Below are 21,642 nucleotides of genomic sequence, written 5' to 3' on the forward strand. Positions count from 1 at the left end.
CACCGCGGAGTACGTCTTCGTCCGGCACGACGCCCACCGGACACCACTGCGGCCCCCGTACGACGGGCCTTTCCGCGTGCTGGAGACCGGGGTGAAACATTTCACCCTGGACATCGGCGGCACTCCTGACCGTCTCCATAGACCGCCTCAAGCCGGCCCACCTCGACGTGGACCACCCACCGCCGGTAGCTCGGGCCCCGCGTCGGGGCCGCCCCCCTGCGGGCGGACCCCCAGCACCGCCCAGCACCGCAGGCACGCCGCCCCCCGGTCCGGCACCCATCCCGGGTACAGCCGGGGGCATCCCACCTGGCATCCCTGCACCCCGGACACCGCCGGTCGCCAGAGGGCGCTTCGGCCGGGTCATCCGTTTGCCCCGCAAACTGGCTCTCCAGGTGCGCGGGAATTCTGGGGGGGCGCGTGTGGCGGACACGAAAGCCCACTGGCGTGGTGACATCATTCTGCGCACCAAGTGGGCGGCGGCCACGCCCAAGGGGTAGGCGTGGCCTCAGGATATACACCGGGCGCGCAGCCCGGAGCGCGCCAGTGCTACAGTGACCTCTTTGGAATAAAGAACTATAAACTTACCGCGTTGTCCGCTTCCTCCTTGGTAGCAAGTCACGCGCGTAGCACCGCGTGCTTCAACATGATCTTTCTCTTCTATCGCTACTTCTAATTTGTTTACTTGAGACGTTTAAAAGAGCTCAACATTTTCCCCTTGACCCGGCAGGGCACAGAGTTTCAACAATTACCCCTTGACCCGTGCGGGCGGGGTTACTGACTCGCCCTTAGTTTCCTCTCGTGCACACATTGCAAACACCTGCACCTCCCTCGACATGCTGCACTGCACTATCCTCTTCTTCCTCCCTTTCCTCACTCCCCTTCATGTTGGGACCCACGTGGGCGCACCAGCTCATGTGCAGGTGAGAAAGGGGTTGATAATACACCCCTACTTCTTCTTCCTTTCTCTATCCAGTTTTGTTTAATTTCCCAGTTGAATGAAGCATGCCTGTATTGTGTTGTCGTGATAAGGTGAAATGTATAAGGGGTTCTTTCCGTGATAAGGGTTTAGACGTTTCCTTGTGACACTGCATCTTGTGAATACTTGCTTGTAAATATGTGCCTTTGTTAAATCGTTATAAACTTTCCAAACCTATTCGATCGTCTATTTCCTCCATTGATTAGACATAGTATGTCGTAAGTAGACGGGAGTTTGTGCCCCCTGATTCGCTACGCTAGATTAGATGACGTCCCACTTATGGTTCCACTCAGCTGTACCTATTAATTCATAGATAAGGTTGGGTGTCGAGAGCACGGTTCCCCATATGAGATAACTAAATAACGGGGAAGGTAAGGCGAGATTTGGGCGTGGGGCCCCACCAGATTTAGTCACCTCAGACTGCGTCCGTGGTTGATTAGCAACCCGTCATGCCAAGGAGTTATCTACGGCTTGTCAGCTTCAGGGTCGGAGGTTGTGAAGCGGGTCCGAGTCACCATTCGTGGTACGCAGACCCCAAACCCATAACACTGTGGTTATTTGTCTGTGCTCCATCCTTTTTAATTGCTGAGGGTCAAGCAAAGAAGCAGCACATACCACATATAATGTCGTTGATATGACTCGGCCAGGGTTCAAACCACCGACATCCCAGGCTCAGAGTGGACACCTTAACCATTGCACCACCAAGGCTGGTTCTTCCTGTTTATTTCTTTAGTGACAGTTGTAACTGGTGAAGAACATTGCAAGCCACACATAAAGTGAAATGAGTGTTAACACTAAGGACAAACTAGACTCATATGCTTCCATGACATGCCACCTTGTTTCGGCCTTTCTCTACCTTTATGAAACATTTCGGTGACAAATTCATCATTGGCAAATGATGATCGTGGCAAATTCATCAGAAATTTAAAATATTAGTCAGCCCGTCCCCCCACGGGGTTTTGGTGTGTGTGTGTGTGTGTGTGTGTGTGTGTGTGTGTGTGTGTCCGTGTGTGTCCGAACCATAAGTTTTTTACAATTTGAGCTTTTGGCATCCATTTGCGACATGGCTTTATTAAGAGAATATGGAGAAGATAAATTAATAATTTGGTCAAAAGGTCAAAGGTCAGCATCCCATAAAATCATCAATTTTCATCCAATTGACCTGAAATTTTAAGAATTGGCATATTTAGTCACTAAATTTGTTCACTAATCAAAAGCTAGAAGCTGATTGTTTTTTTTTTTCAGATCAAAAAGTCAAGGTTGTATAGAATCGTCCATTTTCATCTAATTTACTTGAAATTTGAGTAGGATTAGCATATTGGGTCACTGAATTAGCATATTGGGTCACTCACTATTGGGTCACTGGCATGATTGCTTTTGAGGTTGTCAATTTGTTTTAAATTTTTAACTGTTTTTGTCATATTTAGCATACAGAGGAAGAAGAAGAAGTCTGAATACAAAGCAGATGCGGATAGACTTTGCATTTTCAGATGCTATATCGTTTTTCATTGCATTTATAATTTGAGAAAATCCTGCATTATGTTGAGTTTTTCTCTTGTATCTCTTGAAAAGGATGAATGAAGGGAGCATTGCACGTCGTGGTTTAAAAATCATATCTGACCGTATTTACAAACATCCATGACTGTCAATTCCTATTCATTTCTACATAAGACTTTGAAAGATGCCTTTCAAAGACGTTTGGCCCAAGTCTTTTACGAACTCGCTGGGCAGAGTTGAGATTCGACTGGAGATGGCTAGGGCAGTAATGTGTAATTTGGCATGGCTGCAGCTGATTCTTTTCAAGAAAGACGTCCACAAGTCAAGCTAATGCTAGCAGATGGGACACCCAGCTTAACATCCATCCACCAGTCGGCGTACTTTATAAGGAAATACTGACTGAAGCACCAATCCAACAGTTTATCAAACCCAGACAGGTCCAACAGGTCGGACCAAAAATCAAACCCAGACTAGATATCTCTGCACCATCTTGTTGGCCAAACATTGATGTCAAAGAAGAATGAAAATAAGCTAAAGATAACTTGCTTTCTCCATGCACACACCACCTTCGCATAGCTTTATGGGCACAGAGGTGCTTCTCACCTGGTTCGCTGTCAACTTGCAACAGGAGGTCCTCGAGGCCATGATGTAGTTTGCTTCCGCAAGTGGTATGTGGATCTGGTGGTGTGAAGCCATGGCGACGACACCAGGTAGCAAGGATGCGGGTGGTGGGAATATCAACGAGAACTTCGAGGTGTGGTTGGACTGCAACCATTGCTATTAGCAACCGGCGAACACGGCGCACTCTCTGCCACTGGAATAGAAGCGGGTTGTTGGTACAGAGATTATAGCTTAGAGGATGGCAAATATGCACAAATAGCAAGGCAAAGACAAGTAGGAGAATAAAGGAAACATCTGTTGGAGATTCATATCTAAGCACTTGCCTCATGATGCTGAAATCCCAGATTGAAATCCCACATATTGTGTTGACTTCTTAATAGTCTCCTTATGTCCTTGTGATTCATAGAATAGTCCATTGATGTCTCCTAATATTTTAGTCCTACATGTGATAATTGTACAAACTAATAAAAGTAAACGCTCAATAAGCCAAACAACAAAACTACCACATCAAAAAAATTCAAGGAATTTTCTACAAAAGGCCTTTAAGAAGGAAGAGGAGACAACCAAATTGGTTTTAGCTGCTGTAATATTGACAGTAGCATAAAGTAAAAAAGAGATTGCCGGACATTGAGGACACTGGACTAGCACAGCAAAGGGTGCAGGTTCAAATCCAGCTGAAGTCAACGGTAGCAACAAATCAAATCTTAGCTTCTGGAACCAGCATGTTTGGGAGGATTAACCAACCATGCCACTGACTCAGTTTGTAATTGAAAACCCAGCTGATTCATTAATGAGCTTCAGGGATGGGGTCATTTGCTTGCTACATGTGATGCCAGTGTACACTGTGCAGCTGGGATTGGCACTGAGGAAATACCAATGGAAAGCCATTGTTATCCCAATAACTCAATAATAAAATAAAAAAACCACCTTTAGAGGCCATTTTTCCCCGCAAGCGGGGGTTGGCCTTTTTCGGGAACTGTGGTTGTTGTTGTTTTTCGGTCCCAATAACTCAATGCAGGCAGATATTTCAAAAATGAAAATATTCCAGATGCTCAGACACAGGACAAACTAAAAATAGAAATTGACGGGAATGCGTCGATGGATATGCCTCTGTCCACGTGAGATGTCAACCCACTTTCGTTTGATATCAATTCGAGGTCACATTGAAAAATGAAGGTCATGACAGAGAGAAAAGAGAGACATGTGGAAGAGGCATCAGGTGGTCCAACTCGAGTTATGGTCTGCAAAATGATTCTCAAAGGGCACATGACCTTTGACTTGTTAAACCCATAATTAAATCAGTTCATCTTTGTATTACAGTCGTTACCAGTGCCAAGTTTATTTGAAATATCTTGTGTTTCACTAGTTACGGTGGTAACAAATATTTTCAATGACAGGGCATGTGACCTTAGACATTTGACTTTTTCAACCCAAAATACAATCACGTTCATCTTTGTATTACAGTTCGTACTTGTGCCAAGTTTGGTGGAATTATCTGCATTGGTTCACAAGCTATCGTGGCAGCAAAGAACCGATAACGAACGCACACGGATACACGGTCGGACGGAGGACAACTTGAATGTCTCTGGCCTTCGGCTGTGGAGGAATAAAAAAGTACAAACGATTCTGCACCAAGTGCAAAAAGTTAATGATAAAAATTAACCATGCAACAGAGTAATGTGTACAGTAAAACCTTATTTATGGTCTCATGAAACATTTACCATATAAAACGCTGTCAGCTTGTGTGTTTGTACTTCATAAGGGTTTATCCCCCTTCATAAAGGTAGGGTTTAAATTCCATTCTTTTAACATGAATATGTGTTCACTACGGTCTATTTTTTGTTCACTACGGTACTATATGTTCACTTCAGGAAAAAAACATTTTCCATAAAAGAGTAATTATGTTTCTTCCATTGGAATTGTAGATGGTGGCTTGCAAACCGAGCCTCAAGGGCGGTGTACAGAAGCATTAAAAAAAAAAAACAATAAATATAAATACACGGCGCAGGGAGGTGAAATTCGCTGCACATGATGTACAACATACGCAGAGTAAAACGAGTGTTCATTTACGTCTGTAAGATGTCTAATAAATAAAGAAGATATAAGCACACCTGACACTAGGCCGAGGCTTCAGACTTTCGCATGCTCACGAGGCTGCAGCCTCAAATAAACTGTTGCAACCCGTCATTTTTTATGGGCTTTTTACTAATCAATAACAAGGCTCCAAGGAAAATTGACTAATTAAGGTAAAAACAAACAGGATTGGTGGTTTATTGGGATTTCCAAGAAAAACTTAAAAGTTAATGTTAATTCTTTCAAAGCCTGAATTGTTACTGAAGTGTGGATTATTACAATTTTTACAGATTATTACAAATTATTATTACAAGTGTTGTCAAGGTTAAGGCCACCTGGCAATAAGCATATTCGTAAAGCACAACACGTAACGTAAAAATATTATTCAGTTTCTCAATGAAAACATTCTCACTGTATGCACTATGCATGCACACATTGGACAGACACCTAATGCTTAAATTACAAAATTGGTGCAGTTAGTGAAGAGGAGGCAGATGAAGATTTACCTCTGCAGCCCTGCGCTTTCCGATTGGCCAGCTTAGGAAATACTCAAGAGTGGGAGCAACCAATGGTGACTTTTCACTCGCAGCTCGTCCTGAGGTTGTAAAAAAAAAAAACCCCCCAACATATTTTCATTGGCTGATGTTTAAAACATGATGATACACTTATCTCGGTCGGTGTAAGGTAGGCAGTGGATCAAAAAAAACTGCAAAACTCATCGCAAGTTGTGAAACAAGACTTGGTCCTTTCTTCTCATTCAATCTTAAGGATTTCCTTCCTGTCATGAAAACCTAATTACTCATGTCAACAAAAACAGGAATTGGTCTCTCCCATCCTCACCTATCCGCTCCCCCACCTCGAGTGTATATAATATATAGATAACCCATTACCCAAGTTACCCTGACATTTCTGATCACTTCTGTGTTTGAGCTCTTCCACAAGCCTTGACAACAACAACAACAACAACAACAGGCATTTTAAGGCCATTTTCCCTGCTAGAGTGGGGGTTAGCCTTGCGGGCCCCATGACCACAAGCCATTCCACAAGCCTTGACTATGTAATACAAATTATTTTTTCATTAACTCTTCACCGCTGTCAAAGCAGCACAAGTTCCCCAGCTCATGGGAACCTTCTACCTGCATCCAAGCAAAAGTGAGGCTGCCTGATTGCCAGGAAGGATTTTTCTGCCTTGGTGTTAAAGACCATTGGGGCAGCACAGCCAAGAAATAATTTTCTTCCTCCAAGCATCCAAGCAAATAGAGGCAACTTGCATAAAAGTTACTTGCCGACACTATGACAGCTGTCCAGTGAAAATGTTGAGGACCTACGGCTTCATACAGGGATTTATCTGAGGAAACATGCCCCCAGAGACGGATATCCACCTGGCATGGCTGACATGCCCATTGACCTGTTTAATGTGACTTCTTAATATACAAAGCTTTGTGTTCAGTGGTGGTGGCGGTGCTTCGTGTGCAGCCTGTGACTGCTGGTTGCATCATTTTCTGGAAACGTGGCTGTGCCGCTGTTGCAGTGCCCCGGTTACCAGTAAGCTGGTACTCATTTTGCCGACCTTGGAAGGATGACAGCCTGAGTCAACCTGGTGCTATTTCAACAGCACGACGGGGACTCGAATATTCATGCAATGACTTTGGCCTTAAACATAGATGCTGTTGACATTAAGAGTGTAATTGGCAACATGAGGCTCCTTCAATCATTCATCGTCCTCTATCCTTTTTATCCCACAACTGCACATCCGTACCAAAAAGGGGATTCTTCCTGAAGATGGCTGCAAGTAACTGATCACGCGTCTCAAACAATGATGGGCTGCAGATAGGGGACACAATCAATAGGCAAACAGATACACATTCTAAGAAATGAGACAAGAAAATATGACGAGGGATTGATGAAATGCAAATATTATAAGCACAATATAATTAAGGGCCAATTCAAGGCAACTTTGGCCCATCATACCTATGTCATATCTGCAACTTACCTAACCCCCAAACAAAAACTAATCCAGGGTATCAGCATGCATTGGCCTACTGCTTGTTTGTTTTTGATCTTCAGGTTGACTGATACTATGGGAAGCAACATAGCAGCTGACACTGAATTTGCAAGGCCTCGCAGAAGTGTCTTTCAGAGACTCCAACTACGCAAGTTCACTTTAACTTGAACATCTTATTTCCTGGCTACAACACAGAAACCTTGTTAAATGTAAAATTGATGAACCATCTTTAGAGGCCATTTTTCCCCGCAGAGCAGCGGTTGGCCTTTTTCGGGCACCATGGTCCCCTTTTTGAAGCAATGTTTTATGGCCGGATGCCCTTCCTGCCGCCAACCCTGTTAGTCGCCTCTTGCGACACACAGGGAATTACCAGTGAGCTGGTGCTCAATTTGCCGACCTCGGAAGGATGACAGGCTGAGTCAACCCCCCTGGCGTTAATTCAGCGATCGACCGGGATTCGAACCCAGGATCCCAAGCCTGCACCCTAACCGCTAAGCCAACACCAGGCAAAAAATGTAAAATTGATGCCAAAACCATAAAGTTATTCATTGCCCAGGAAGTCAATCGAATAGTACCTACTGTCCTGTCAAAGAATGGTACTTGAAGGGCATATTGCACAGAAAAAGAAACAGGTGGTCATTTTTGAGAAAAGGAATGAATTTTTGTACATGTAATATGTATATTTCATGCTATCACACAAGAAAATGCAAATTATTAAAATTAAGGAAGTGACTACAAGTTATTGTTAAATTCCCAATGATAAATTTCAAAATGAATGGTAATCCCAATTGCAAATTAAAAAGAGTTGCAAATAAAGATCTCCTCACTCGATGTTCATTTGCTCAACGGGGGGAGCAGAACTTGTACTCATGGGCTCTGATTTGATCCAAGATGGCGAGGGGAGACACGGTGGGCCCGGTGAACTCACTCTGGGGGTGCATTTCACTCCTGGCTCTGACTTTACTACAGAAGGATGAGGAGCAGTTTGAAAATATTATGGTTAAGACAAACAATCTCTACCAGATTTAGTCATCTCACCCTTTATAACCACAATACACATGCCCAACCCTCAGGATAAAAACATTGCTTGCTGTAACCAAGAAAACAAGGAGTTGGTACTCTAGGTCACCTGCCTTTTGGGTGGTATGAGGAATAGATATCTGCAATAAGAAAAATAAATGTCCAACGGTTTTTGAAATATGGCAAAGTACACGGACAGATCATTGGTCGGTCGGTCAGAGCTCACTTTAATGCCCCTAGTCTCCGACCTTGTCGGAGGGGCTGGGAACAAAAAATATTCGTGGATGGTCAGTAAACTTGGTTTAGGTTTACTGCAACAAACGTTTAATCACAAAACGATATATTTTGATGTACGTTTATACCAAAGACGTTAAAATTGTAGGTCCTGCTTCCTCACTTGATGCAAATAAAAGCATTTGCAGGCTAGACCATGGAAAAACCATGTGTGTGTTGGTCACGTCACAAGATGGCGAAGCAGGCACACAGTGTGCTCCGGGAAGTTGTCACTTCCGCCATTTTCATCAGCTGTGTTTGTGTGATGTTTGATGTTAACATCAGTGTTGTTTAATGTCTCTGTACTGACTGCATATTTGTGCGTCATTTGTGTGACTGCTTTTTCACGAGCTATAAACAACGTTGAAATGGAAGGGCACTCTTCGACGTCGCGACCTAGACAGACATGCCTCCGCCCACATTATTACATCATTATACATACTTGTACCAATTTTGATTTAAATCCCTTTAGCTGTTCCCAAGTATCACATTTTACCTGACATGACCTCTGACACTGAAATCAAATCAGTTCATATTTTCATCATAATATTGTTGCGGATATGAGGACTGTATTTTTTTTTATTGCGTGTATTATTATTACTAGGGCATTGCCCGTACGTGGGTGCCCGTTCCTTGCCCAAAAAAAAAAAAAACGCTACCCGTACGCTCTACCCCGCCCGTACGCCCGTAAACAAAAAATAACAACGCTCTTCGCTTCCGCCCTTCGCTCTGACTGAATTGGGAGAAATAATGCGCATAAGAAATCGAATTACGTACCGTAATGGCGGTCAGCTCGTAACGCGCACACTGTCCGGAAGTTCGCATATCGCATATCTATCTATCTATCTATTAATGCCCATTTATTCAATTATCGCCAACGTATTTTGGCTTTTTGCAATTTAATCGCAAGGAAAAGTAGAAAGAGAAGAGGGAAAAAAAGAAAAGCCTTGCCTTGCTGCAAACAGCTGCTGCAAACAACAACAACATGGAAGGCTGCACTGTCCGGAAGTTGGCATATCGCAGTTACGATTATTTTAGTGTTAATGGCCAATTATTCAATTAGCGCCAACGTATTTTGGCTGTTTGCAATTTAATCGCAAGGAAAAGTAGAAAGAGAAGAGGGAAAAAAAGAAAAGCCTTGCATTAACGCATTAACGCTTGCATTGCATTAACGGTTCGGCACACGTGATAGCTCGCTGCTCTCTGATTGGTCGAAGCGTTTTTTGGACATAGCTCGGTAGGTACTTGTCCGATTAATTACAAACCTTGAAAAGGCACATCCTCGGGTCCCCAGCAATATACCTGGCAAGTTTCAAGTATATCGGACCCGTGGTTGTCGAGAAACAGCGGTCACAGACACACAGACAGACACACAGAGATTGCTGGAATTATAGATAGATTGCTTGAGTCTGGCCCCTCCTGCCTCCGGAGCTGTGTAAAGGTCAAAGGGCGTCCCATAATTAGTCCAAAAGCATGCACGTCAGCCAATCATAGAATACCCCTGTTCGATAGTTATATCTTATTATGTGTTTTAGGGTAAGGCTGTGTCTCCCATTAATTGAAATACTCCATTGCACCAGTGAAAGAGATAGATTCCCTTCATTCCCATTCCCAAAACCTCCATTCCCCCTTTCGTCGATTGAAAATTACCTCCCCTCCAATAACCGCCATTGACCACGAGGCAGGGTCGGAGAAGAAAGGCGTGTCTCCACCTCGTCATAGAGGGGAGGAGTGAGCCAGCCCCACTCGACCAACCATGAGCCAGGGGTTTGGCTACAGAGGGCGGAGGAAGAGCGATCGGGGAGGTTCGCAAAGGTTGAGGGGCGGGGCCTATATAACCCACGGCAGGGCGTTTCCCGAAGGAGATGAGCTTTTAGAGGGAGACGAGAGGGAGTCCAAGCAGTTGGGTCCAAGAGATGCGCTTTGAGTTGGGTCCAAGAGATGCGCTTTGAGTTGAGTCCAAGAGAGGCGCTTTGAGTTGAGTCCGAGAGAAGTCCAGAGTTGAGCTGCAGCTCGAGCCACCGAAACTGCGTTTACAGCAGCTCGAGCCACCGAAACTGCGTTTACAGCAGCTCGAGCCACCGAAACTGCGTTTACAGCAGCTCGAGCCACCGAAACTGCGTTTACAGCAGCTCGAGCCACCGAAACTGCAGCCACAGCAGCGTGGGCCTGGACGGCAGTTTGGAGCAGGGCCGCAAAGGAACGGCGGCTGCCCAACGAGCCGATCGTACGGCAGTACCCGTGGACCTTCCTCTCCCTCCAGCCATTCACCTCCTGCCAGTCCTATCATCATTCCCCGCGTGAGTCTGTCCTTGTTGGTTCTGTCCCAGGGTTAATTAAGACTGTAGGTAAGCTAGCGTTGCACTGTGTATCTAATATCTTCTGTAAATTATTTTCTTATCCTTCCTTCTTCCTTGGTTATTTTGAGCCTGTAAATAGTAAATAAATTTAGTAGTATTTTCAACCCTTTTCTCGTCTTATTCCTTTTCCTCTTTGCATTCGGTCGCTTTAGAGTTTTCCCGATTGAATAGCGGTGGCGCGATCCGGCCAAAGTTTGGGGTAAATCGGGTGTTAGAGTCGGGGAATAACTGTTCGGTCGCGGAGCCTCCGCTCGGCAAATATAACATCTTTAACCGCGTCCGTAACAATTGGTGTCAGGGAGTGAGATACGAGGCCCGAAGCGCGCTTAACGCGCTCAAAATTACAAGCTGTTGGAAATTTGTGTTTTAAAGCAAAACCCTAATTTTGAAATCGCGCCATGGCTGGTCAAGGCAACGGGATGCCGGTGGGAGAGATAGAGATAGACGGGGTGGAATCTACCCAGGACCTCGGGGAAATGTATGTGGATGAAAGAGAGGAGGAGAACATTGGCAATGTGGTTGAGGGGGTATCAGGTGCACAAAATGGCGCTCTCGCGCACGAGGTTTCAGGCGCGCAAAATGGCGCCTTTGCGCACGCGGTTACAGCGGCACCAAATCTAGCCGCGCCCGCGACCGTAGCAGCGCCACCGGTGGATTTGAACCTTTTTATGATGCAAATGAAGGCCCTTATGGAAAAGAATAGTGAGCAATTGGGAGACCAAATTAGAGGTTTGAAAAGCAGTATGGGACAAATGGGGAACCGGATGGATGCTCAGAGTGAGCAAATGGGGGCAATGAGGGATGAAAGGAGGGCTAACAGTGAGCGATTGGGAAACCAAATTGAAGCAATAACCAACAGAATGGGTGACCGCATGCAAAAATGTGGGGAGACCATGGATCGCATGGTGGGCGAAAGGGTCCCAGGGGTGCACGACGAGGTAACGTGGGTCGAGAAGCACTGGTTGAGCGAAGTGGAGAAAAGCACGGGTAACTGGACCGGCGTAGAAATCGCGACCCGGGGTAAAGGGCAACCGGCGACCGCTGAGGTAGAGGAGGGTGTTTTATTAAAGCCAGCGGTCGTCGAGGTGAATAAAGAAAAAGCAGTGCTGGGAATTAAAATTGAAGAGATGACGGAGGTAGCCCGGGAATTGCAGGGAGAAATGGAATATGTACAAAGTCCCTGCTCAAATCATGATGATGTACGCACTAACCAAATAAAGAGTTTGCAGGTGCGTGTGGAGAAGGGAATCCCCCAGGTGAGTCGTGCTGTGTATTGTGCGGGTAGATTTTGTAAAAGGATGTTTAGCGACAAAAGAATTGTCGCGCGATTGGGATCGATATGGCACCCGGGCATTGGTAAAGGGTCCCGTGTGAGTGGAAATGGCACGCGTGTGAGGAAAAAGTGTGCATCGGCGAGTGGGTGTGTTATAAAGTGTGGGAGTGAAACCGAGTGCGAGCGAGAATGCACGTCGGGGTGTACGGAGTGTACGTGCGAGGGTGAGAGTGACCCGGAGAGTGAGTTGGTGGTGGAGCGGGTGCGAGAATGCACGCTTGGAATGGTCGAGGGTGTGCGAGGAAGCACACCTGAGTTGGTCATGGCGCGAGTGTGGGAGAGTCCATGTGAGCGCGTTAGTGGGTGGATGCCAGAGTGCACGCCCATGGTGAGTGTTACGGAGGACGTAACGGAGGAGAGGTGTGGACCGAGGTGTGCGCAAGAGTGTGCGCGAGAGGTGTGGTGTGTAACAGGGAGAGCGTTGGTGGAATGGACGGACGGCGTTGGAACGCCGGGTTTTGTGAGGGTGAAAGGGGTAGCGTAGGCGTGTGAGCATGCCGGTGAAGCATCGACGGTAACCGGGTTAGCGTTTAGGGCGACGGATAGCCGATGCGAGCACTCGGGGCGCGGTGTGCTTTGTTGGATGCAGGGCCCGGCGCGGATCGAAGCTGCGTCGTTTCTCTTTGAAGCGTCGTTGCCGATTCGGGCTTGGCCCCGCCCCGCATGGTCGAGTCCAGGCCTTGTCGGGCGAGGCGACCGGCCCGGTTCAAGGGCGAGTGGGAGGAAGCGGCACGGTGCCCCCTCGTGGGGACGGGGTTCCGACTGGGGGAGATTGAGCCATCAGACCCGGGACCGCAAGGTACCGCGCCGAGATGGTGCGTGGAATCTCGGCCCGACCAAACCACCTCCCTCGAACCGAAAGCCGGACGGATTCAACCTGCAGGCGACCAAACCACCCGAATTCATTGCTCGGCTTTACGAAGCCGGGTTTTAATGATGTCATGACGCACCGAGGCTAGGATATAGCGGACTGTGATGATGATGATACTGATAGTGTTTTTGGATTCGAAATTTTGGGATAGAAAATTTTTGATTGTTGGATTTGGACGAGCAAAATTGGTAGTGGGACCTCCCCGATGTGGAGGGATGGCAACTCTGTCATCCCTCACAGCGGGGGGCAAAGGAGCACTAGAGTTATGGGGTGTATGGCAGTGAAAACTAGCCCGGGTGGGTTAGGATATTGTGTGTAGGGATCTAGCGAAGATGACATTAGGTAACGTTAAGATTAGTTAGTGACAAGGATACCTGTAGTGGGGACGCAGGTAGATTAGTGTGGATGATAATGACGTGGTATGTGTTAGTTTAAAGGGAAGACGGGGAGCACTAAGTTAGCAGGGCAACAGGTAGTTCAGATGATGCCGTGTGAGTGTTGGAGGTGTATTCAAGTGTATTGAGCAGGGTATGAGTAAATGAGTGTGACTGAACAGGTGTGATTGCACAGGTGTGCAACTGAACAGGTGGATGGAGCAGTGTATGAGGGAGTGATAGTGATGAGTCGTGCTGACCAAATGGTCCAGGAAGAGGAGGAGGGTGCAAGTGGTACCAGGTGTGAGTGCACAGGTGTGCACCAACAGGTGTATGGAATAAATGGTAGTGTGGAGTATATGGAGTATTGGAATGGATGGTCGTGGAGTGAGTAGGATGGAAACTGTGGAGTGGAGTGGATGGTGCAGAGGTGTGAATGGGGGAAGAGTGGACCCCCATCACGAATACCCGGGGCGGGTAGTGTAAGTGTTAGGTAGAGGGTATAGGTAAATTGTGGTTGGATATTGGCATCTGTGGTGCGGGTGGAAGAATGATGTTTGGATGGGTGCATTAGTGTTGTGGAAATGGCTGGGCGTGTAGCCTGTTAGTGTGTGTAGTTGGTTTGGGCACTCCACCACTGTGAGGATGTCGGCCAGGTGAGGCCGCAGGTGGGCTCTGGGAGCCGTTAGAGTTGTTGTGGATGGGGCCCGAGGATCCGGAGGACGGACCCGGGTAGCCCAGTGCCAGAGGGCACCGAGTGGGGTGACAGAGCCAGGAGGGGCCTTCCCCAGTTAGTTAGGTTAGGGTGAGGAGCTAGGTAAGCTCGGGTGGCAACTACAGTGGTGGAGGTGTGCAGGTGGGTAGACCTGCTGGGAGAGCTACACGCCCCAGCCCAGAAATTGTGCAAGGGCACCGGGAGATGAATCGGGGGAGTGAGACCCCAAATTGAGAAGCACCACAGTTTGGTCAATGGGCATTGGTTTTTAGAACCCATAGTGTAAGTTGGCCAATGGATTGGCAGGGAGAGACCCCGGGTAGTGTAAAGTGTGGTAAAGTCATTTAGAGGATAGTTAGGATTGGAGTCTCCTCGCACCATCTGCATCCACTCACCTGAGGTGACAGGTACTCCACACCATGCCACGTTTAATTATTTTATGATGCAAATGTTTTGGATTGTGAGACGCATCATGACGTGGGTGTGACATTGTGCTTTGATGTTCCATCTCTTCCTCCTTATGAGGATTGATGATGAATTGGGTGATGGCAAATTTTGAAGTAGAGGGATTGTGGTGACGAATTGGGTATGGGAAATATGGGGAAGACGGGACAGTAGTGACGAATTTGTAAATGTGTAGATTTTGTAAATATGGGGTAAGGGCAAGGGTAGTGTAGGTGACAGGGGGCGTGACGTACGGTAGGGACGAGCTTTTCTCACTTTCGCTCTCCGTACGCATTTCGCCTTGCATTGCCTTGTTGATGTGTACCCTTGTGACCTTACCCCTCGCTCATTTGTCTTCCCCCTTTTGTCTCCCACATGACCTGTGCGCCATTGGGCGCTGAGGGGAGCATGCGTGAGTCGGCCATTGTGCGCCCGAAATCCCCAGAACCACCTGTCTGCATCGATGCACCACATTATGGACCACATGTCAGTGGCCGAGCACCACTTATGGACCCCATGGGTTGGGGCCTGGCCCCTCTGCTGGAACCGGCCATGAGGGCCCGAAATCTTGCTGGCGGACCTTGGCCACAGGGCACCGATGCCCCACAGGTGAACCACACATAGTCGGCCCTGTGGGCCATAAATAAAGAAAATAAAAAGGACACATTGGGTGCATTTTTCAGTTTGAATAGGCCGCCAGTAAGAAAGCAAAGAAAAATGACAACTGGAAGAGATAATAATAGCCAGCAGAGGGAGCCGAAGAGCAAGAGACCACCTGCAGGGTTAGGGGTTGTTGGTTTATTTTTATTATTGAACATTGATGAACAGTGATGACTGCACCGATTGGTGCTTGGGGGTATTGGTGCGTTTTTGGGTGCTTTCATGGTGCGTCGATGCAGAGCAGACTGTCTCCCCCCCCCCCCCCCCAGAAAGAACAATTACAGGTCCTGGGTTAGTTTTGTAAATAAAAGCAGAGTCATTGTAAATAATGCTCCCCACCGTCAGTGTGTAGTTTGAAGACCATTCCGCAATTCGGTTAACTGTGGGCGTAAGTCTGTTAGGCAGGGTGCAATGGAGCAGCGGGACACATTTATTTATGTTTAAAAACTGTCGCACTCAGGGTCAGGTTAAGAGTAGAGGGAACTACACCTACTGTCACACTAAATAAAAGTTGTAGGCCCGGGACGTGCCTAAGAGGAGGAGGATACAGTGTTGCGGATATGAGGACTGTATTTTTTTTTATTGTGTGTATTATTATTATTGCTTGAGTCTGGCCCCTCCTGCCTCCGGAGCTGTGTAAAGGTCAAAGGGCGTCCCATAATTAGTCCAAAAGCATGCACGTCAGCCAATCATAGAATAGCCCTGTTCGATAGTTATATCTTATTATGTGTTTTAGGGTAAGGCTGTGTCTCCCATTAATTGAAATACTCCATTGCACCAGTGAAAGAGATAGATTCCCTTCATTCCCATTCCCAAAACCTCCATTCCCCCTTTCGTCGATTGGAAATTACCTCCCCTCCAATAACCGCCATTGACCACGAGGCAGGGTCGGAGAAGAAAGGCGTGTCTCCACCTCGTCATAGAGGGGAGGAGTGAGCCAGCCCCACTCGACCAACCATGAGCCAGGGGTTTGGCTAGAGAGGGCGGAGGAAGAGCGATCGGGGAGGTTCGCAAAGGTTGAGGGGCGGGGCCTATATAACCCACGGCAGGGCGTTTCCCGAAGGAGATGAGCTTTTACAGGGAGACGAGAGGGAGTCCAAGCAGTTGGGTCCAAGAGATGCGCTTTGAGTTGGGTCCAAGAGATGCGCTTTGAGTTGAGTCCAAGAGAGGCGCATTGAGTTGAGTCCGAGAGAAGTCCAGAGTTGAGCTGCAGCTCAAGCCACCGAAACGGCGTTTACAGCAGCTCGAGCCACCGAAACTGCGTTTACAGCAGCTCGAGCCACCGAAACTGCGTTTACAGCAGCTCGAGCCACCGAAACTGCGTTTACAGCAGCTCGAGCCACCGAAACTGCAGCCACAGCAGCGTGGGCCTGGACGGCAGTTTGGAGCAGGGCCGCAAAGGAACGGCGGCTGCCCAACGAGCCGATCGTGCGGCAGTACCCGTGGACCTTCCTCTCCCTCCAGCCATTCACCTCCTGCCAGTCCTATCATCATTCCCCGCGTGAGTCTGTCCTTGTTTGTTCTGTCCCAGGGTTAATTAAGACTGTAGGTGAGCTAGCGTTGCACTGTGTATCTAATATCTTCTGTAAATTATTTTCTCATCCTTCCTTCTTCCTTGGTTATTTTGAGCCTGTAAATAGTAAATAAATTTAGTAGTATTTTCAACCCTTTTGTCGTCTTATTCCTTTTCCTCTTTGCATTCGGTCGCTTTAGAGTTTTCCCGATTGAATAGAGGTGGCGCGATCCGGCCAAAGTTTGGGGTAAATCGGGTGTTAAGAGTCGGGGAATAACTGTTCGGTCGCGGAGCCTCCACTCGGCAAATATAACATCTTTAACCGCGTCCGTAACAATATATTATACTTATACCAAGTTTGGTTAAAATCCCATCACTGGTTCACAAGTTAGCACAGTAATATAATTTTTTTACCTAACAGGACCTCTGACCTGTTGACCCCATAATCGAATCCGTTTATCTTTAAATCATGATACATACTTGTACCAAGTTTGACTTCGTTCCCTTCAGCCATTCTTAAGTTATTGTGGTAATGAAACCCCATCATGGATAGACGGACTCATGGACGGATAACCCAAAAAACATAATGTCTTGTCAGCGGAGGCATAAAAAAAACATTTCACTCACATGTGCACTGATATTAATAAATTAATCAAAGTGGCCTTTTGATATAATTTAAATGGCTTCTTCTTCTTCACTCGATAACACTTCTTAAATCAAGTCACACTTATGTCAGCACATTATTTATTGATCCTGCATGCCATTGTGGAATTGTATACTGTATTTTATACTTTGGAAAGATATACTGTGGAATTGTATACTGTATTTTATACTTTGGAAAGGTATACTGTGGAATTGTATACTGTATTTTATACTTTGGAAAGGTATACTGTGGAATTGTATACTGTATTTTATACTTTGGAAAGGTATACTGTGGAATTGTATACTGTATTTTATACTTTGGAAAGGTATACTGTATTTTATACTTTGGAAAGGTATACTGTGGAATTGTATACTGTATTTTATACTTTGGAAAGGTATACTGTATTTTATACTTTGGAAAGGTATACTGTGGAATTGTATACTGTATTTTATACTTTGGAAAGGTATACTGTGGAATTGTATACTGTATTTTATACTTTGGAAAGGTATACTGTGGAATTGTATACTGTATTTTAAACTTTGTAAAGGTATAATGAATGCCTTTGAATAATGAATACGAATGAATATGTGAATGAAATGAATGAATGAAAATTGAATGAAATGAATGAATGAAATGAATGAATGAATGAAATATGATATGAATGAATGAAATGAAATATGAAATGTATGAATGAATGAAATATGAAATGAAAAAAAAAAAAATGAATGAATGAAATGAAATAAATAATGCCTTAAGAATGCCTTTATCCAATTTTTTGTTGTTGTTGGATTTAGTGACTTCTTCTTTCGTATGCAACACAAGTTTGTGGGGTAGCATCATTGGCTGAGGGACTTATTTAGTGACAACATGACTTTTCTGGGGCAAAACAAAGGGAGAAACTTCACAAGTAAAAAAAAAAGAAAATAAATTATTATATCGTGGTAATTAAATTCAACGAGATTTAAACTAACAGAGTTTTGATTCGATCTAGAATCAGCAACCAAACATGCAGTTACTATTTTAAAAAAATTAAATGAAAACCTGCAAACCAATTAATTTTCTTTAAAAAACGAACGACTTGCATTAAAGTTGCTGTGACTGTCTGCAGGCACATTTATATCTCACCTTCGGCATGGAGGATTGAGCTGGATGTCGAGATACTGTAGGCTGGAGGTGTCTTTGGAGCTGGAACCCAAACATATAAATACCGGTGATAGTATAACCAGGGGAGTAAAGGTAAAAGGGAAGACCAAAGCAAGCAGAAAAGGTAGATGAAAAAAAAAAACCAAATGAAGGTGAAGGGAAAAGCTTGAGTGTGAAATGATATGAAGCAGGCACACCTGGGTTTATGGGCAAGAGGAGAGGAGTGGCTGGTGGCGTGACCTTAGTCTGTGCCCTAGACTTCACCAGGGCTTGGATTCGCACATTTCCTGGTGATGACCCAACGTTTTGTGGTTAAATCGAAAACCGGAGCTGTTTCCCAGTTAAATTCTTGGAATCCTCAGAATGGTTAAACACAATCTTTCATTCATGACAAATCATGGGTTTCTTACACCCATTGCTTTGGATATATTTATTTAAGATCAGACATTAGGTCCGGTTGAATGTAAGTTTGTTTTTCTGTACAGACGACTTTTTGCTAAAATTGTTCCATGATAATGAGAATGAAAATGAACGAATGTCAATGTATGGGTGTTGTTATAAAGAGGCAAATAAAAATGGTGCGAGACTGTCATACATATCCTGACGACAAATTGGTGAATTAATCAATTGTATATCGGAAACAACAGAACAGGAGGCATTTCATTTCATACAAAGCTGCATCCAAATTCATGAGAATACTAGAATGGCACTCGTAGAGAGCATACCTCGGCCAGGTGAACAGTATAAGTTTTGTATCCTAGAGTAGACCAGAAAATCACAATGCAGAATCACATTTAATCAAATTCATCCGTCCACAACGTTTTGAGATTTCCTGCTATGTATCGGTTTTGGCCCTATCGTTTTTATGCCAGGTACCCCTGCTAGTAAGAAATGCAAAGCTTACACAAACTAATTGCTGGTATCAAAATGGAAATTGATATTGAGACCCTAAATAGCATCCTTTTTTTACGAGGCTTCCTACCCTAGTTAACACTCCTCTTCCTCCCACCCCCACACAAACCAATCCCTGCTCCTTCCAAATTTCCACTTTTACCTCCCAAGAGTTTCCTTATGTATCTATTTTGTACACCCTATGCATCCTCTCCTAACCCCCATTCCTCCTCTCCTGACCCCCATTCCTCCCCACACCCATTGTTTGTCCAAGTCTCCCTCTATCTTGACCTTCAGCTCTGCTGTTTGGTGTCCTCCCCCCCCCCCCCCCCCTCCACTTCTCTACTGTTCCTCCCATATCCCCCCGACCTCTCTGCTGTTCCTTTTGGCCTGTTCCATCGTGATCCATTCAGTGCACTAGTATTAGCTCTTCCACAAGCCGAGACGATGCATACAACTAGAACGGGGACTCCTTGACGCAGCGACATCGACCGATATGCCTTCACCCAACTTGTTACATCATTATACAGTACATACTTGTACAAAGTTGGATTTAAATCCCTTCAGCCATTCTCAGCTTATCAAGATAACGAAAACCTATGACGAACGCACGGACAGACGGGCGGACAGCTGGATGGACAACCCAAAAACGTAATGCCTCCGGCGACTTCGCCAATGGAGGCATAAAAAGGTTGCTCAGTAGGCAATGCACAGGTCCAAAGTTTGGACGACCGAGCGGTCTTCATACAGGATCATCTGCATATTGCTGTCACATAACGTCTCCTTCACCATCTACCTTTCAAAGTTAATTAACATAAACGGCGGTAAACTTCGGAAAAACAGCGGTAAACCATCAACGGCGGTAAACTTTGGAAAAACGGCGGTAAACTTTGGGAAAACGGCGGTAAACCATCAATGGCGGTAAACTTTGGGAAAACGGCGGTAAACCATCAACGGCGGTAAACTTTGGGAAAACGGCGGTAAACCATCAACGGCGGTAAACTTTGGGAAAACGGCGGTAAGCCATCAACGGCGGTAAACTTTGGGAAAACGGCGGTAAACCATCAATGGCGGTAAACTTTGGGAAAACGGCGGTAAACCATCAATGGCGGTAAACTTTGGAAAAACGGCGGTAAACCATCAACGGCGGTAAGCTTTGGGAAAACGGCGGTAAACCATCAACGGCGGTAAGCTTTGGGAAAACGGCGGTAAGCCATCAACGGCGGTAAACTTTGGGAAAACGGCGGTAAGCCATCAACGGCGGTAAACTTTGGGAAAACGGCGGTAAACCATCAATGGCGGTAAACTTTGGAAAAACGGCGGTAAACCATCAACGGCGGTAAGCTTTGGGAAAACGGCGGTAAGCCATCAACGGCGGTAAACTTTGGGAAAACGGCGGTAAACCATCAATGGCGGTAAACTTTGGGAAAACGGCGGTAAACTTTGGGAAAACGGCGGTAAACCATCAATGGCGGTAAACTTTGGGAAAACGGCGGTAAACCATCAACGGCGGTAAACTTTGGGAAAACGGCGGTAAACTTTGGGAAAACGGCGGTAAACCATCAATGGCGGTAAACTTTGGAAAAACGGCGGTAAGCCATCAACGGCGGTAAACTTTGGGAAAACGGCGGTAAACCATCAATGGCGGTAAACTTTGGAAAAACGGCGGTAAACCATCAACGGCGGTAAACCATCAACGGCGGTAAACTTTGGGAAAATGGCGGTAAACCATCAATGGCGGTAAACTTTGGAAAAACGGCGGTAAACCATCAACGGCGGTAAACTTTAGAAAAACGGCAGTAAACTTTGGTAAATCGGCGGTAAACCATCAACGGCGGTAAACTTTGGAAAATCGGCGGTAAACCATCAATGGCTGTAAACTTTAGAAAAACGGCGGTAAACCATCAACGGCTGTAAACTTTAGAAAAACGGCGGTAAACCATCAACGGCGGTAAACTTTGGTAAATCGGCGGTAAACCATCAACGGCGGTAAACTTTGGAAAATCGGCGGTAAACCATCAACGGCGGTAAACTTTGGAAAATCGGCGGTAAACCATCAACGGCTGTAAACTTTAGAAAAACGGCGGTAAACCATCAACGGTGGTAAACTTTGGAAAATCGGCGGTAAACCATCTACGGTGGTAAACTTTGGAAAATCGGCGGTAAACCATCAACGGCGGTAAACTTTGGAAAATCGGCGGTAAACCATCAACGGCGGTAAACTTTAGAA

The 21,642-nt window shown here is 45.9% G+C and overlaps 1 protein-coding gene across 6 annotated transcripts in view; it reads right to left on the reverse strand.

Moving 5' to 3' along the window:
* The window catches only part of LOC137437116 (YEATS domain-containing protein 2), a 108,865-nt gene that overhangs the window by 17,225 nt on the left and 69,998 nt on the right, over positions 1 to 21,642 (reverse strand). For 3 of the 6 annotated variants that reach the window (XM_068131515.2, XM_068131524.2, XM_068131531.2), the window contains 6 exons: positions 18,719 to 18,808; positions 18,504 to 18,563; positions 8,000 to 8,135; positions 6,927 to 6,991; positions 5,674 to 5,762; positions 3,077 to 3,287 (listed from right to left, as the gene is read on the reverse strand). In XM_068131515.2, coding sequence (XP_067987616.2) covers positions 3,077 to 3,287; positions 5,674 to 5,762; positions 6,927 to 6,991; positions 8,000 to 8,135; positions 18,504 to 18,563; positions 18,719 to 18,808 — 651 coding nt within the window. Of the gene's footprint in view, positions 1 to 1,591; positions 1,722 to 3,076; positions 3,288 to 4,565; positions 4,721 to 5,673; positions 5,763 to 6,926; positions 6,992 to 7,999; positions 8,136 to 18,503; positions 18,564 to 18,718; positions 18,809 to 21,642 lie in introns of those variants that run through there. The other 3 variants (XR_013624984.1, XM_068131541.2, XM_068131539.2) reach the window with 3 other exon arrangements.

Source organism: Myxine glutinosa, chromosome 1 (assembly GCF_964187855.1).
Source record: "Myxine glutinosa chromosome 1, kmMyxGlut1.1, whole genome shotgun sequence".
NCBI lineage: Eukaryota > Metazoa > Chordata > Myxini > Myxiniformes > Myxinidae > Myxine > Myxine glutinosa.